This window comes from Lissotriton vulgaris, chromosome 3_1, assembly GCF_964263255.1.
Source record: "Lissotriton vulgaris chromosome 3_1, aLisVul1.2, whole genome shotgun sequence".
NCBI classification, from domain to species: Eukaryota; Metazoa; Chordata; class Amphibia; order Caudata; family Salamandridae; genus Lissotriton; species Lissotriton vulgaris.
In genome coordinates, this window is record NC_141689.1 from 1,539,273,809 (window position 1) to 1,539,292,533 (window position 18,725).

An 18,725-nucleotide genomic window follows, 5' to 3' on the forward strand; every position below is an offset into this window, starting at 1 on the left:
GTGTGGTTTTGCAAATCACAGAACTTGGGCCCACAAAAACCTTTTGTACATGGAGCCATTACTCTCATGTAGGCCTTTTGGCAATGAGTTCCATTTTATGTGAGTTAACCATGACATAAAAGCTGCGGATTTATTCCACTATACATGTTAGATTACACAGTACATCCACTACACTGAATATTGCTATCCATTAACACGAAATTAGCATTGTCCGCTCATAAGGTTCTACATGAAATCCACACATCACAACTCTATAGGTGAATATATTTGTTACAAGAAACCACAATTTTTTTTCCTAAACAGAAGCTCCCAAACTATGTGAAAATTTACGTTCGTAGGATAACCCATTTTACAGTAAATTCACTTATTGAATGCACAATGATTTATTTTGATCAAGCAATGAAAAGGGAATGATTCAGCTTTAGGATTCCTGTGCATTTATTACCGTGCTCAGTCGGCCAATCGTGATTTAGGTTTTTGTGGTTTACTGAACATAGGGTCTCCTGCGGAGTGTGCAGTTCCCCAGTGTGACTTTCAATTTTTCCCAAACCTGAGAAATTGTGAATCCTGAAGTGTGTAGAAGAGGGATTTCATTACTCTGGAGCTCTGTAGAGGGAGGTGGATCCCCTGAGCTTCAAACCCAACCCATGAGAATATATACACTAATGAACTGGGAAAACAATGAAAGGCATAACACTGTGTGATCCCTCCTATGGTACTGAAAATAAAATAATACACTTAGTCAAAGAGGACGGGTATTATCTTTGTTGCAAAAGTCATAGTACACCTTCTCCTGTAAGATGTACATATTGATATTGAGCAGCAGATATCCATTGTCAATGTTCGAAGGAAAAAGGTAGTTCTGCAACACATGCTATGAGCTCGGTTGGTAAGTCATTATCAACAATCATACGTGCATTATGGAAAAGGAGAGTGGGCTAACGGTAAGACAGTGGTCACAACTGGCACCAGGTCAGCTTCTCCAACTATTAAATAGAAGGCCTGTCTTGTGTGAATATGAGATTGATTACAAAGGATGTTCAGCTTGTAGATGTAGCTCAGTACGCGGTGCACATTGCGCCTTTGTCTCCGTTGCTACCTACACTGTTTACATATATAAACACAATGGGTGGAACCGTGGTTCTTCAAAGTGAAGCAGATATTGCTTGGCTGTGACTCCAACATGACCAGAAAAGAAGAAAAGCAATATTACAGCCCAACAGAAAGTCAATATTTGGAAATGTGAGCAAATACACACCTCCTGTGTCCACAAACCACCGGCTGGTGCTTCCCAAGGGATCCTTTTCTTCGACGAGAGCCACAAGCTCGCCTTCGTAGAGATCAATATCCAGCTCCTGGGTCGCATTGCACTTGCGCTTCGCCTGGTAAATCTTTTCCGCACAGTAAGTAGACAGTAACGTGGATCTCTGGCTCTCAGTTTGACGTGGGCTTTCTGGCTTTAAATACAATAAGGAAACGTTACATTGTGCAGCTCCTTGGCACTGCCAATATCTCAGAACAAGATCCTGCTTTTATTAGAGGGGTTGAGCACAGGCACACATTATATCCTCTGTCACAAGCTCTGAAGCGGTAGTCTGATGCTGAAGTTTAAACTAATGCACTGAATAACCATCAGCAGATTCCAATAACAAAAAAGGTATTTCCTGTGTTTTCTGCACAACAACAATAACCAGGTCTGCAAAGTGGCATGAAGCCTGTTTTGTTCTCTGTAGAAGAAATGGGTTTCGAAAAAATATACGTAGGAGCATGTGAAGAAGTGACTCTAGGTCTAGGTAGAAGGCATTAACATTTTAGTGACCGCTAATCAATTTTGACCAAATTAGTAGCATCCTTCAAAGTTGCCAAGTACTGTGACTATGTTAAGGTTCTAGTTACCCTAATTTTCTAAAAAAAGAAAATGCTGATAAGGCTTGTGACTCTCTGCCTCTATGGAAATGTTTTGTGGCCCCCTAATTCTATCATGTCCGATGAATGCGGCGATGCCACCTGTGTTACACTATTACAAAATGGAGTCTAAGACACACTTTGAACCGTGGCGCTCAAGGCTAAGCTTCGCAGCAATAACATGCATCTCTCATACCTTCATCCCACATTTTCTCATAACAACTACACTGTGCCAGTCACCAGATCCTAGTTATTCGCTAACCCCTTTCTGCCTGGCTTTCCAGATTCCCCTTCTTTGACTACTAGGACATCTGAACTGGGAAAATCCAGATTGATCTATGCAGGGACGTTACACAGGCCCCTGCGGTGCAGGGGGAGCCACCAACTCTTCAAGGGAACCCAAACCTTCAGAGGCCCCCATTCAGCCCATATCCAATGAATATCTGTGAAATATGGGAGAGTAATGGGCTCCTCATCATATTTTGCAGGGGGGCCCCATCATTTTGCATCTAAATGATCTGATTTACATGGACAGCAGTCATCCTGAAAAATGAGACGGATGTGATCCTAATGAACCCAAGGTAAAGAACCCGATTATAGGATCTACAACACAGAGTGCATTATCAGGATATCCATACACAAATATCCACAGCGCCTCATGCTCGATGGAGGTCACTAGGCTACCACGGTTTTCAGGTGGGCCAAGTGGCTGTATTTACCACACGTATGTAATCATGCTCTGTTACAGACCGTATTCTTCGAAACACAATCCACTCATGCAGGTATGGAAGCCACTAGCCCACTTGCATGCACACCCTTCCAAGGTCACACACAGGGGTGGCTCCTCCACTAAGGTGGAGGAGCGACACCCCACTGCCCTAAGAGCAGAGCAAAGTAAAAATAAAATGATAATAACAATGTTATCATTTAATTTGGCTAGAATAGCGTGACGTAGAGGTAGGAGGAGTGGTTGCCCAAAAGAGCGCATTACTGTGCGGCCGGCCAAACCGTCAGATGCACTTTGCATGTTCTCCATTGGCTGTATTACACAGGCTCCCAGTCCCTCTCAGCACTCAGACCAATCCCAACACTGCTGTAAGGCAGTGTCGTGATTGGTTAGGAGAGCCTGGGTGCTTCCGGGAGGCTGGATATTGCAGGATGGAGGAGAGGCAGCAGCTAGCGACCCACAGGTAAGTCTTTTTTTCTAACTGCCGCTCTGCCCCGGTTGCCTACCAGCCGCCACTGGTCCTAAATGTAGACCTCCAGACCCACAGTGCTGATTCTGCTTGACCTATGTGTGTGAACACAAAGTGAACTGCACTTACATCTCAGGATTTAAGCAAGTGCAAACGCAGACTTATTTCGGACCCGAAACTAAACCGTTTCTCCATTTCTTAGAAACCGGACAAACGTTGCTTATTTGCAAATTCATAGTTAAAACATTTCAATGAGGGTTTGAGGACCAAGGAGATCGTCTCTGTGATTTAAAATCGATAGCTCCAAAGTAGCATTAGATTCGTAATTGTGAGTGGTGAAGCGAAAGTGGAGTGATTTCTTCCATTAAGCCAGTTTTAAAACATTTTTAATGAGTGTTATAAAAGATGTTTACCTTACGATATCCCTGTTTCTTCCTTTTCACAATACATTTGAAACGGTTACGAGCAAAAGATACAACAGGGTTTTCTAATTTGCTTCAAAATACTGAAAATTCAATAACCACAAAAAGTGGACTGGTAAAACTTGGCATTAACGAAGTAATTTATGAAGAAAATGATAACGTATGGAAAGTTTATAGTGGCCTGGAGTAGGCAGGATGGACCGGCAAAGCTTGAAATACAAACACACATACTTGACCCTTTGGCCTGCCTTCAGGAAATGAACACCTAAGCGTTCTGCTCGTCGATGCGTGTTTCTAAGCACTGGGGTCAGAGCAGCCTTCTCCAGCAAGGACTCGAGTCCCAAAGTTATTAGCGCAGCCAGGTTCATCTTATTTGCATGAGTAAGTGCCTTTAAGAATCAGAGTCAGGAATTTTGAGATGTTACCATTACAAGGGGAATCTGATCATATGGGATATGCTCAATGGGATGTGCTCATATGGGAATTCTACCAGTGAGGGAACATTTTTTTGTGTGAGCAGATTTGGTTACAAAGGCAGGTTCCGGCAGTTTCCTTTGTGCATACTTCTGCAAAAGTTGGTCCAACCCTCCAAACAAATTTGTGGGCACTCATAGAACATTTGCATTTGGCTTCCAACTCTGAAAATAAACTCAAAGTATACTCATTCTGATCCATTATCCACACTTCAGGGAACTTTCAATTGCTCTCAATGGGCTGGGGGTGATTGGATGATTGTCAGATCAACAATGGAGTCATTCTCCAAGTACTGTAAGCAAAGTTAACACACCCTGCATGATGAAACATCCTACTCATGTGGAAAATCCGTTCTGCACCCCGCATAGGGGTAAGCGTTTTATAAATGGAATAATACAATACCTTTTTAATAACGGATTCCATGTCAGCACACATTATTAATTTATTTCTTCATTTTTTCTCAGCAGCCCAAAATGTATAATACCATAACACAAAGACTACAACTCCCATGAGTCCTTGAAGCAAACAGTAGTCCACCAATCCGTATCTCAGTGATCCATATAAAACAATCTGCAAGAAAATACACTTGCACTTATCTAACTGCTGAGCAGCAAAGAAAGAGTTTTTTCTTGGTTACTGTTTCTTAATGATTTATAATGTGGTAGAAAGGCTCTGTGTGAGAAGGTGGCCTGATATGCAGTGGTCACTATTCTAGTGAACACTATGTATCAGTCCAGCAACCCTTATTGATGATTGGTTGTAAGTCAACCTTATAGACCAGCTATCCTAGTAGCGTGGATACGAGCAGTCTAAGGCTAAAGACTCGAGAGGGCGTGTTAAGCCAGCTGTTATACCACATATACCCCTTGAACACCAAGTGAAAGGACACCACACAAGTGTTATGAAAATAAACAGTTATTTATTAAGGATCACAACAGCCCTGTACTCTTTATGAGGACAGGGTACTAAGCACAAACCAAAACTCTTACAAAAATACTTAAGTTAGCACAGTATATACAAATGCCCGAGGGGCACGGAAAACCATATACTTGAAAAGTGGAATGCGAAATTACTAGCAGGTAAGTACAGTACTAATAGGCTTTGGAATCGCTAGGACTTGACTATAGAATCGTTAGATTACTTCTAGGAGACCCAGGGGACTCGGGTGCAGTGTGTGCACTCTCACGCGAGATGCGGGACAAAGTCTATGGTAGCTAGAATTTGCAAAGTTAGTGTTCTCGGGCGAGCCCGACCTGGTAGGGAGAAAACGAAAGTAGATTCTGACCCTTGGATACTGAGGCTATGCTGGGGCACCGAAATGCCGAAGTTACCTAGCCCAGGGGCTGCAGCTGCATAGGACTCAAAGGACGTCGGGAATCCTCGTTGACGGACCAGGAGCCTGGAAGAAAGAAGTTGCTGGCAGGCGACCAGTGAAGAAAGTTCGGTGGATCCAAGCCTGGATCGATGGAAGATGACACCTGAAAGCAGAGGGGACCAAGTTCGAGACTACTAGCCAGTAGTCAGTGGGCACCAGGAGGGCACCGGATGGTAGCCACCTCGACAAGGCGTGTGGGTGACGCTGGGCTCGGAGATCTCACGGACCAGGAGGCGTTGTCGGTGACCAGGAAGGAGGATCGAGCTGTCCCACGAAGATAGAAGCTGTCGGCGTCGCTGGACCCAGGATTGGGCAACAAAGCCTTGGCAAATTCAAGCCCACGCGGTGGACCTAAAATGGCGTCTGGAGTGGCCAGGAGGGTCCGGGGTGCCTCTCTTCAAGAAGGAAGCAAGGGCCAGTCTGGAGTAACCAGACCAGCAGCAGTGATGTCGTCGGGCGTCGTTCAGAAGGCCACAAGCCAGCCGGCTAGTAGCCAAACAACGCGGTGCACAGCAAACAGCAGAAGGGCCCCACGCAGATCGTGGAGATGCAGGGAGGCTGACCTTGGGTGCTGGAGCTGCGCAGGGTCGGGGCTTCTCGGACCCCAAAGCACTCACCCGTGGAGGACACGGTGGGCTTGCAGTAAAGATGTCGTGCAGTCTTGGCGATCGTCGGTCCCTCGAGGTCTCGTCGCACTCACGGTTCTCAGCTTTGCTGTAGAGGTGAGTAGAGGTCAGAGGTGCCAGGGAAGCCGGGTCTCGTCGAGCTGGGTCGTCGGATTCGTGATGAAGGACTTGCAGCAGACCGCAGTGTTCTTTAGGATGGTGCCTGCGGATGCAGGGTGACTACTCCTTAGCCACAAGGGAGAATCTTGATGAAGAAATCGTGAAGTCCTTTCGCAGAAAGTCGTGTCTTGATTCCAAAGATGATCTAATTTGAACAGGGGGCCCGCTCCCATCTTTATACTAAAAAAGGGGGCTGACCCGGTGACTAGGTCCTGCCTATGGGTGGGACTAGGAGGGGGGTGGTTACACCCCTCTGCCATGCCGGACTTCCCCAGGCCAGGGGCTGGTGTGCCCCTGGAACTGGCTCAGACCGGCCTATGCGTAGTGAGCACCGGGGTGCCACTCAGCAGTCACCTTCCTGAAAAGCCCTGCCTACCCAGGATACACAAAACCATGTCTGGGACGGTGCTAGCACCGCCCCGGACAGGAAACCCTTTGTCCAGGCCTCCCTCGCTGGAAGGACTCCCAGCAGCAGGAGGTCAGACTCGTGTCTGTGGTGGCAGCATCCATTTTGTGGAGCTGAGGCTTCAGTTAACTTTAACCGGGGTTCACAGTTACATACATGTCGTGCCCCTCTAGAAGGGTGGAATGCTAACCCCGTCGCCAGAATTGGCGAGGGGTTAGTATTCCAATTCGTATGACACCTTACTCGACATGTTTTGATAAAGCAATACCAAAGTTAGCATTTAACCGCGAGGATTATAATGCACTTAAGAGTATATGGTACGCGATATCATGGAACAGCTATTAGGACTTGGTTCCGCAAGCTGCAGACAGGCTCAGCTCATGCCAGAGCACCATCTCACACGATTCCAAGCACTCTGCCTTCAGGATTGTCAAGGCCTGCCATAGGAGTGACTGATAGGAATCTGTGTGCCCATTTTAGGGTTAGATATAGGTATACTATATCTACAGCAAAGGGTGATTACACGACTTTGCCCCAGCTGTCATGCAGCCAGTTGTGTCAAATTTAGGAGGCCAGCCAGGGGTGGCATAATACATGCTGCAGCCCCTGGCAGCCCTGGGTACACCCATGCCCTGAGTTACAGGGTCTGATAGGGTGGCCCAGTACCAATTGGAAATGTACCTAGGGTACATGGAATCCATTTTAAAGAGAGAGCAGTAGGCCTGGGGTCCTGATTGGCAGGGTCCCAGGTCGACTATGTCAAAAACCAGCTAAAACACAGGGCAAAAAGTTGGGGGCAACCATAGTCAGGAGGTACCTTCCTACACAACCCCCCCCCCCCCCCAAACGAAAGGAGATAAGGCTATCCTTGTCCAGGTAAGCCTCTATTACCTAAGTGGCCATATAAGGAAGGACCAGCTCTGGCTTGGTTTCCCCGTGTGTCATGGTCCACTAGGCAACCTCTCACCCTAAGGGTATCTGAGGGTCTCCACCATAGGGAATCTCTGCCTTTGGTGTGTCTTGGGAAAGAAGAAGGCTGATGCTGGGATGGAGTACTGAAGTGAGGCTCCTCTACCTTTGGGCTCAACTTCCTCCAATCACCATTCATCATGTGTGCCTTTCTTTCTTTAGCTGAGATGCACTGAGCTCTCAGGGTCAGCCTCTGGCTACCTAAAGCTGGAGGCTGAGTCCCTCTGTTTGGCTTACTGGAGGGACAGGTCAGGTCTGGGGTTTTTAGGCCCCATGTTTGGCTGTGCCCAACAGTGTCCAGCTGTGGGAGTTCCCTAACTACTTTTAAGGGGGATCCCTCAGGAGTCTGACTTATTTTCACTTGGCTAGGTTTACCAGCTTCAGTGATCCTAATCTGCTGATTAAGGGGTTCTTTGGGACAGGGGGCCCTTTGGGGTCCACCACTGGCCTCCCTGATCTCTTCAGCCCTGGGCTGACTGAGACAGGGTAGAGAGGTGCAGGTTACCTGCTCCAGACTGGGTCCCACCTGGGAAGGGTCCACTGCCATCAGGGGCTCTGCCAGGCTAGGCCTGACTACCTCTGGGGCAGTTCCTTCAACAGGGGTAGTCAGTTCCCTGAGGAGGCTGGCTCTCACCTAGTGTCTGGGAGGGGGAAGACTCTTCTTCCTCCTCAATGCTCTCTGTTTGAGTGGAGTGATCCATCGTTTCAGGCTTCACAACCTCACTATCTGTTTGAGTAGAGGCTGAGACCATTTCAACCTTGCCAACCTTTTCAGGCGGGCACTCAGTTTGTGTTTGGGCTGTGACTGTCACAGCCCTCCTATCCTGCCCTGGAAAGTCTGTCTGAGCCTGGGCAGTGGCTACCACTGCCCTTCCAACCTTTTCAGGGAGGAATGGTGCTTGGACTGGGGCTGTAGCTATTACTGCCCCACTAACCTGTCTGGATAGGCCTATCATTCTGGAGTGAGTTTCTTGCTCCACCTCAGCCCATGCTGAGAGTTCCAGGTCATTCCCCAGTAAGCAATCTACAGGTAGGTTATCTGTCACTGCCACTCTCATGGGCCCTGTGACATTACCCCAACTGAGCTTGACTACTGCCATGGGATGCCTTCTCTTCACTCCATGAATGTCTGTCACCTGATAAGTAAAACCAGGGGTCAGTTGAGCAGAGGGGACCAGATGGTCACTCACCATGGTGAGGCTGGCCCCTGTGTCTCTGAATGCCTCAACTTTCTGACCATTCACTAAAACCTCTTGTCTATACTTTCCCAAAATGTGGGGTCCAGTAGTGAAGTTGGCAAACCCCATGCCAGTCTCACAGACAAGAGTGTGGTCAGGGAACCTGGCTAGGCCATAGTCCTCCTGTTGGCCCAGAGTAATGCCCACCACATTCTTGGGGGCACTCCCACCACCTGGGGGATTACCACTAGTGGTAACAGGAGGTTTAGGAGTATTACCTGGGGGTATATTTCCCTTATTACCATTTTTAGGGCAACTGGCATCACTTTTGTAATGACCCACCTGTTTACAGGTATGGCAATAAGGTTTCTTCTGTTCTGAAGGAGTGTTCTGGGACCCACCACCCTTGTTGGAGTTTTGGGGCCCTTGGGAAGTCTTCTCTGTGGATTTATCCCCACCCTTCTCTTGAGGCTTGGTTGATTCCTTTTTCTGGTCACCACCCTGGTTTTTAGGCCTAACCCTGGTTCTGACCCATTTGTCTGCCCTCTTACCCAATTCCTGTGGAGAGGTCAGATCAGAGTCTACCAGGTGCTGGTGTAATAACTGGTTCTGACAATTATTTAAGATTTGCTCCCTCATAATTAGATTGTACAATCCTTTAAAATCAGTAACCTTACTACCCAGTAGCCAGCCTTCAAAAGCCTTAGTGGCACAATCAACAAAGTCAGTCCAATCTTGAGACTGAGTTTTCTGGGTGTCTCTGAACAGCATCCTGTATTGTTCAGTGGTTAAACCAAACCCATCAACCAGTGTATTCTTCAAGATTTGGTAATTGTTAGCATCCTCCACCCTTGTGGTGAGGAGCTTATCTCTTCCTTTACCATCAAAGGAGAGCCACAAGATAGCTGCCCACTGACTTTGGGGAACACCCTGCACAGTGCAGGCTCTCTCCAAAGCAGTAATCCATTTGTGGATGTCATCCCCTTCTTTAAAGGGGGGCACTATCTTATTCAGGTGCTTTGTATCAAAACTCCTTTCCCTATTGCTAGGTTTATTGCTGCCACCAGTGGGCTGTAGCCCACATAATTCTTGCTCTCTAGCAAGGGCAAGTCTCTCTTTGGCCAGGGCAAGTTCTTCCCTTTCAATCCTCAGTTTGATTGCCCTTTCTTCAGCTTCATACACTCTCCTCTTAGGGGAAGACATCCCTCTGTGAGAAGAGTTGAGAGAGCCATTGGTTCGAAGGGATCTGTTAGAGCCTCTTGATAGAGACCTAACTCGTCCATTCCCAATGTTAAGCTGGCCTGAGAGTGGGCCCAGGAGTCCCCTGGTACCAAGCTCATGTCTGCTTAAGTTGGACCTGGTTAGTCTATTGACTTCTACCTGTCCCTTATCTGCCTCATCCCCTGACAACTGGTCCTCATCCTCATCCTCAGCATCATCTGCTTCCTGGAGGGGATGGTCCTGGCTATCAAAGGGTCCCTGTAAGGAGGGCAAACTCCCCTCTGGATTAGAAGGGTCTGGGTTACCAGCCCTACTGGCATCATAAGCCTCTAAGAGGCCAATCAGAAAGGAGGTGGTGGGGTTAGACCCCTGTTTTAGCTTCCCGAGGGTACACACTTGTCTCATCTCATGGAAGCTAAGAGCAGCATATTTTGAAGTAAGGACCTGTGGAGGGTCCACTGACACAAGGGGATACTCAGAGTTTCCTCCTTTGTCCCACATGCTGATTCTAGTGTGGTGTAAGTGATGCACCTACCTACACTATGTGTTTACCTACTGATCCCTTGCTAAGAGTTGCAGCCAAGGTGTGCTAAGCCTTGAGGAGCTGCAACAGCTGGTTCAGTAGAACTCAGAGTATTCTAAGCTTAGTTATATGTACTAACAGTACTTATGTGATCTTTTAATAAGATATTCTTAGGATACGTGTGGTAAAACAACAGCAAGCTCAAATCCCAACCGCTGTTCACCAATGTGAGAAGGTGGCCTGATATGCAGTGGTCACTATTCTAGTGAACACTATGTATCAGTCCAGCAACCCTTATTGATGATTGGTTGTAAGTCAACCTTATAGACCAGCTATCCTAGTAGCGTGGATACGAGCAGTCTAAGGCTAAAGACTCGAGAGGGCGTGTTAAGCCAGCTGTTATACCACATATACCCATTGAACACCAAGTGAAAGGACACCACACAAGTGTTATGAAAATAAACAGTTATTTATTAAGGATCACAACAGCCCTGTACTCTTTATGAGGACAGGGTACTAAGCACAAACCAAAACTCTTACAAAAATACTTAAGTTAGCACAGTATATACAAATGCCCGAGGGGCACGGAAAACCATATACTTGAAAAGTGGAATGCGAAATTACTAGCAGGTAAGTACAGTACTAATAGGCTTTGGAATCGCTAGGACTTGACTATAGAATCGTTAGATTACTTCTAGGAGACCCAGGGGACTCGGGTGCAGTGTGTGCACTCTCACGCGAGATGCGGGACAAAGTCTATGGTAGCTAGAATTTGCAAAGTTAGTGTTCTCGGGCGAGCCCGACCTGGTAGGGAGAAAACGAAAGTAGATTCTGACCCTTGGATACTGAGGCTATGCTGGGGCACCGAAATGCCGAAGTTACCTAGCCCAGGGGCTGCAGCTGCATAGGACTCAAAGGACGTCAGGAATCCTCGTTGACGGACCAGGAGCCTGGAAGAAAGAAGTTGCTGGCAGGCGACCAGTGAAGAAAGTTCGGTGGATCCAAGCCTGGATCGATGGAAGATGACACCTGAAAGCAGAGGGGACCGAGACTACTAGCCAGTAGTCAGTGGGCACCAGGAGGGCACCGGATGGTAGCCACCTCGACAAGGCGTGTGGGTGACGCTGGGCTCGGAGATCTCACGGACCAGGAGGCGTTGTCGGCGACCAGGAAGGAGGATCGAGCTGTCCCACGAAGATAGAAGCTGTCGGCGTCGCTGGACCCAGGATTGGGCAACAAAGCCTTGGCAAATTCAAGCCCACGCGGTGGACCTAAAATGGCGTCTGGAGTGGCCAGGAGGGTCCGGGGTGCCTCTCTTCAAGAAGGAAGCAAGGGCCAGTCTGGAGTAACCAGACCAGCAGCAGTGATGTCGTCGGGCGTCGTTCAGAAGGCCACAAGCCAGCCGGCTAGTAGCCAAACAACGCGGTGCACAGCAAACAGCAGAAGGGCCCCACGCAGATCGTGGAGATGCAGGGAGGCTGACCTTGGGTGCTGGAGCTGCGCAGGGTCGGGGCTTCTCGGACCCCAAAGCACTCACCCGTGGAGGACACGGTGGGCTTGCAGTAAAGATGTCGTGCAGTCTTGGCGATCGTCGGTCCCTCGAGGTCTCGTCGCACTCACGGTTCTCAGCTTTGCTGTAGAGGTGAGTGGAGGTCAGAGGTGCCAGGGAAGCCGGGTCTCGTCGAGCTGGGTCGTCGGATTCGTGATGAAGGACTTGCAGCAGACCGCAGTGTTCTTTAGGATGGTGCCTGCGGATGCAGGGTGACTACTCCTTAGCCACAAGGGAGAATCTTGATGAAGAAATCGTGAAGTCCTTTCGCAGAAAGTCGTGTCTTGATTCCAAAGATGATCTAATTTGAACAGGGGGCCCGCTCCCATCTTTATACTAAAAAAGGGGGCTGACCCGGTGACTAGGTCCTGCCTATGGGTGGGACTAGGAGGGGGGTGGTTACACCCCTCTGCCATGCCGGACTTCCCCAGGCCAGGAGCTGGTGTGCCCCTGGAACTGGCTCAGACCGGCCTATGCGTAGTGAGCACCGGGGTGCCACTCAGCAGTCAACTTCCTGAAAAGCCCTGCCTACCCAGGATACACAAAACCATGTCTGGGACGGTGCTAGCACCGCCCCGGACAGGAAACCCTTTGTCCAGGCCTCCCTCGCTGGAAGGACTCCCAGCAGCAGGAGGTCAGACTCGTGTCTGTGGTGGCAGCATCCATTTTGTGGAGCTGAGGCTTCAGTTAACTTTAACCGGGGTTCACAGTTACATACATGTCGTGTCCCTCTAGAAGGGTGGAATGCTAACCCCGTCGCCAGAATTGGCGAGGGGTTAGTATTCCAATTCGTATGACACCTTACTCGACATGTTTTGATAAAGCAATACCAAAGTTAGCATTTAACCGCGAGGATTATAATGCACTTAAGAGTATATGGTACGCGATATCATGGAACAGCTATTAGGACTTGGTTCCGCAAGCTGCAGACAGGCTCAGCTCATGCCAGAGCACCATCTCACACGATTCCAAGCACTCTGCCTTCAGGATTGTCAAGGCCTGCCATAGGAGTGACTGATAGGAATCTGTGTGTCCATTTTAGGGTTAGATATAGGTATACTATATCTACAGCAAAGGGTGATTACACGACTTTGCCCCAGCTGTCATGCAGCCAGTTGTGTCAAATTTAGGAGGCCAGCCAGGGGTGGCATAATACATGCTGCAGCCCCTGGCAGCCCTGGGTACACCCATGCCCTAAGTTACAGGGTCTGATAGGGTGGCCCAGTACCAATTGGAAATGTACCTAGGGTACATGGAATCCATTTTAAAGAGAGAGCAGTAGGCCTGGGGTCCTGATTGGCAGGGTCCCAGGTCGACTATGTCAAAAACCAGCTAAAACACAGGGCAAAAAGTTGGGGGCAACCATAGTCAGGAGGTACCTTCCTACACTCTGCAACACTTAAGGTGTTTCAGTGATGTTGAGTTAAACTTTGAGATATATATTTTTTCTTTGGAACATGCGCTCACTTTATTTTCTGTGCTTTCTACTCTGTGATATTGGGGGTGGCGCAGGCCCAGCTGGTGTACCGACCACGGTGGTTGGGAGGATTGTAAAACTCAAGACCTCCAGCCACTTCACTAGACAGAAGCTGAGCAGAGCCCGGCTGGAACACAGGCAGGATTAACGTGGACTGTTATCGGAGTGTGGTGGAGCTTCAGCTGCGCTAGACACCATATACGAACGGAGTACGCTCTCTCTCCCGCGAGTCTCGTTGATGTCCATTTCTAGGGTAGATGAGGAGGAGAGGAGTTGCCAGTCCCTGCACTCCCAATTTGCAGCAGTAAGAAATTTATATTGCAAATCGTCTCACAAAAATTCAGGGCATATATTGAGGGAGCCCCAGGGCGATTCGGGAGACTCACAAGGCCCAGTCTAATCTTTTTCATTTCTCCTTACACCAAGGCTGAAGCGCTTCAATTTGAAGGGGTTATAGAGGTTCTCTCTGTATCCAAGGGTGGTTCTTTACAAGGAGTATCCTCTTCAAGCCGTATATGACTGGGTAGAAAGTGCAGGAAATTCAGCATTAAACTACAACATGGCAGGCGCCAAGAAGGAGGCAATCGGGGCGTTTATGTGTGAGGAACAAATGCTACTCCCCATTGATCAGGAGATTATGGATGCTATTGACACATCCCTGCAAAAGACCATCTTGCCAGCCCTGGAGCCCCTTAGCAGGCAAACCTTGCTTCTAGTGGCCAGCTGCTGCACAAACTCCCTGTTGCGGCAAGACTTTGGAGCTTTTCATCCCCCTGAACCTCAGAGAGCTCAAAGAGTATAACAGAAGGCAAAAGACAAATGCCTTTTAACACCTTAGACAGGCTTTACTTAAAAGGCAAGCAAAAGCACCTTGGTGAAATGGATAGATGAAGCTCACTCTGGGAGCGACCACTCAAAGGAAGATCTGGAACCCCAACCGGGAGACTTTGATGACAAGAAAGAATCAGAGGAACAGGATCAGTCAGCAGACCATGGTGACCAGAAGGTGGCACAAAGTGTCGTAGTATGGACATTAAGCCTGCGGAAGGGGTTTGGGGAATTAAGGAACCTCTGGGCAGGCAGGACCCAGAAGATATCTATCAAAAGGGATTCTCAGAAGGGACCGTGGTAGCCAAGGTTGCACAGTGTGTGGGAGCAGCAGAATTAGAAAACCCCTAGACAAGGTGGTCAGGGGAGGTCCTAAAGCAGAATGCCCAAGATGGTCCCTAAAGGGCAAACTGTCTCTAACCACAGGGATTGATGGGAAGATAGTGACTTTCATAACCAAGTTTGTGAAAGATCCAAAGTAAGGGATCAACTACTCCTTGACAGAATGCCAAGATAAATTGCCCAATATAGGGGGAACTTTTCCTAAAATCTTGATTTGGCTGAGGAGCCTAGAGAAACTGGCAATCTAATATCACTGGAGTCTCTGTTTACCCAGAAACGTAAGCCTTACCATGGAAAGGAGACGTTTCTGCCAGATAAAAGATTGACCTCAAATTGAATGAGCTGGCTACCATGGAAAGAGGTCCAGTGACAGACTTCTTTACTAAGGAACCTAGGAAATTGATCACCACATTCTTTTAACTGGATAAGGCTAAACAATCCATAAGACATGTATTTGGTAAAAAAAAAAGTGTTCAGACTGACCTTTAAAGGTAGGGGGGATTCAGGTGAACGCCCCTACACTCCAGCTTGCCAGAAATAGCCTCTGTGACCTCTGACAAGGCCTCAGTTTAGGCATTCTGTGATATAGAAATCTGACCACGAGAGCCAGAGTCCAGCGTACTCAACGTATAAACATCCTGTCTTGGTAAAAATGGTTACCTCAAAACACTTGTTGGCTTTTTGGTGTTTGATCAAGATGTTTATTGGTTGATTAGAACCACGCACCACTGGGGTTGTGGGGCTGGAGGTGCAGGTGCCGGGCCTATAATGCCCATACCCTGATCAGCAGTGAAATAGTTTCAGGGTGTCTGACTCTAAGCCATCTTCAGCTTAATGGCAAACTGGAATATTGAAAGGTTGTCCTGAGAATCATGTGGAGAGGTGTATTTTGAATTGGAACTGATGTCAGGGCCATTTGACTAAAAAAGAAGCATTTGCCTGCTCAGGTGATGCCCATGAAGTGAGATACTGAAGAGGATGAGATTTCTGAGTCACCAGTGGGAGTGCCCTATCAATCTGTTCTCAATGTGAATTAAGGTCTTTATGGGACCTGGGCAACCTGAAGCATGAGCAGGTCAGTAAAAGAATGACACTCACATAGCAATGCGACAAGTAACCTTTAACCCCTTCGATGCTCATGACGAGCTCAGCTCGTCATGAGGCATGGTTGAGCTGTGCTGATGACGAGCTGAGCCCGTCATGAACAATGGGATTTACCGATCAATCAGCACAGGAGGGGAAAACCATTAGCAGCGATGGTGTTAAAGTAAGATACCCCGTACAAAACACATCTCTCAACAAAGCAGATTTCCTCAATGATAGACAGCCACTCCAGCCAGGCAGGATCAGAAAGAGGCTAGCAAAAGCCTGATAACAGGTGCTGCAGCCTCAACAGAGTATTTTACATATGAGTTTCACACACCATCATACTCCGCACATGTTCATCCGTGTAGCTACAGACACACACATGTGCACCCACACGCACGTTCTCACTCACGTCACAGAACAAAACCTAGGTACCACGTACCTGTCTTCTTTAGAAAAAATGAAAATGGTGACTACAAACTACAGCTACAAATTTCCAATATTAAGCCTAACAGCTGTTTAACTAGTTGTAGCCTAATGTGTGGAGTCCCAACCTGCCATAAATCCACCCTTTCATCACACAAAAGGCACAGCCCTTGACCGCCTCTCTCCTCCCCACTTCGCACAGGTTTGTGTCTCAGTTCAAATTCCCAGTGGAAGAGACCGTGAAAAGGCGACTGTCTCTATAACTCCCAATTAATCTGTTACATCTCCATGGTACATTTTGTTCCTAGAAATAAAAGAGTGTGTGTGTGAGTAAAGCAGGTGAGAAGGCAATTGGAAGAACTATCATAAGACTGATTCACGGCTCCTTCACTTTTATTCCAGCTTGGTTTGATAAAAGTAAATAGAAGATAAGAAGAATGGAGGACAAAAGAGTCCAAAATACACTGGAGCACAGGATTTCACACCCAGTTAGGAGAGAGTGTGGTTGCCAGTTGGGGCCTATAAATGAAGGAAAGGCCAGAAACTGAAAATCTCAACTAACCATCATATGAAAGCTTTTAACTCTGGTTTTACACAGAAAAAGTTCTGAGAAACTAAGAGATCTTCACCAGGAGCCAGTGCGTTGGAGTTCACCTAGAGTTCTAGAATTAATCAGTATGACTGGAAAAGTGTTGATTCAGTCTGCAACATGTACAAGCCAGAAGCTTCCATCAGTCCCTACAAGGGTCTTTGTTCACAAAAGCAGAGACCAAAGCAAATTCAACATCAAACCCAGTTTTGTCACCCGAACCATATCCATTCATGAAGCTGCCAACAAAATCTCTGGGGCTGATAAAAATAAAGTTCCAGAGACAGTTCCGAAAGGCACTCTCCTGTTTGTACTATCAACATGATGAGCTTTAAGCAGATCCTTATCCCAATTAATATTGTGATTTTCAAAAGCCAGTGGTGAAAGACATCCAGACTAAAGACTCTCTTAAGGACTAGACACTGCTTCATTATTTTAATGATGTCCATTTATGATAATCCTGAACCTGGGATAGTGTTGCATAAGAAAATCGTAGGTCACTAAGCAACAAGGCTGTGCCTAGCTCAATGATGTATGAATATTGAAGCGCGTGTATCACAGGGATGAGGCCAATATTGTGATTATTGGCTGTGGAGAGAGAAACCGATAAGAGTCCTTAAGGAGGATCCAAATATTTAGAGAAAACAACTGCTTTGAATAATGGATTGTTCTTGAAGTTTTGTCCCATCATACATTTAGCTTTATGGTGAACGTAGAAAAGTGCCCTTTTCAACATGGTCACCCCCCACCTTTTGCCTGGTATTTGAAGTGATTGACTGGAAGTGCACTGGGTTGATGCTATCCAGGTCCCCAGTGCCAGATCTCTTACCCAAAAATGTGGGATTGTGCCCCCAATTGGCAATACCTGTAGTACCCTCTGAAAGTTCCTAGTAAATGGTACAGCTGGTGCCTGAGGTACTAAAAAGGGTAAGGAGGGGCTGCAGCATGACTTGTGTCACCCGTAAGGGACCTCCCACCAAGCTAAAACAAACTGCTGCCGCAGGCTGTGTATCTTGGTGCAGGCAAAAGTTAAAATACGACATGGTGCACAGCCTGTGTGCCATGCCAGCTGACACTGTATGCAGTATAAGTAAGTCACCCCTACAGCTGGCCTTACGGCCCTATGGCAGGGCGAACTATACTACATGTGACGGTACAAAAGGGGGTGGTGATGGACGGAGCATCTGAATCAATCAAACACTCACACCCAGTCAAAGGATCTGGGTTTAATCCATCACCGTTCTTTAGCCCACTCTCCCACACCAGTTCAGACATGGCTATATGCAAATCAGTCTGACCCTGTGCCTCATGGGAACAGTCCAGCCCGAACTGCCAAGCCATGTCTTCCCTGGACAGGAAACAAGCTTCCGAGGACTGGTTTCTGGCATTCCAGCCGTCTTCAGCCCGGCTTGCTTGAATCCAGTGGCAAAGTGAGCAAGGGACTCACGTCTGAGCATACCCTGCCACACTTATGGCGGCCAAAAGCGGTACAAAAGGGGGTGGTGATGGACGGAGCATCTGAATCAATCAAACACTCACACCCAGTCAAAAGATCTGGGTTTAATCCATCACCGTTCTTTAGCCCACTCTGCCACCCCAGTTCAGACATGGACATATGCAAATCAGTCTGACCCTGTGCCTCATGGGAACAGTCCAGCCCGAACTGCCAAGCCATGTCTTCCCTGGATGGGAAACAAGCTTCCGAGGACCGGTTTCTGGCATTCCAGCCGTCTTCAGCCCGGCTTGCTTGAATCCAGTGGCAAAGTGAGAAAGGGACTCACGTCTGAGCCTACCATGCCACACTTATGGCGGCCAAAAGCGGTACAAAAAGCTGGACTGTTCCCATGAGGCACAGGGTCAGACTGATTTGCATATAGCCATGTCTGAACTGGGGTGGCAAAGTGGGCTTAAGAACGGTGATGGATTAAACCCAGATCTTTTGACTGGGTGTGAGTGTTTGACTGATTCAGATGC

At 47.7% G+C, this 18,725-nt stretch overlaps 1 protein-coding gene across 1 annotated transcript in view; it reads right to left on the bottom strand.

Moving 5' to 3' along the window:
* Positions 1–18,725, bottom strand: part of ARHGEF38 (Rho guanine nucleotide exchange factor 38) — a 459,846-nt gene that overhangs the window by 7,892 nt on the left and 433,229 nt on the right. The window contains exon 12 of the mRNA XM_086962037.1: positions 1,259–1,457. Coding sequence (XP_086818163.1) covers positions 1,259–1,457 — 199 coding nt within the window. The remainder of the gene's footprint in view (positions 1–1,258; positions 1,458–18,725) is intronic.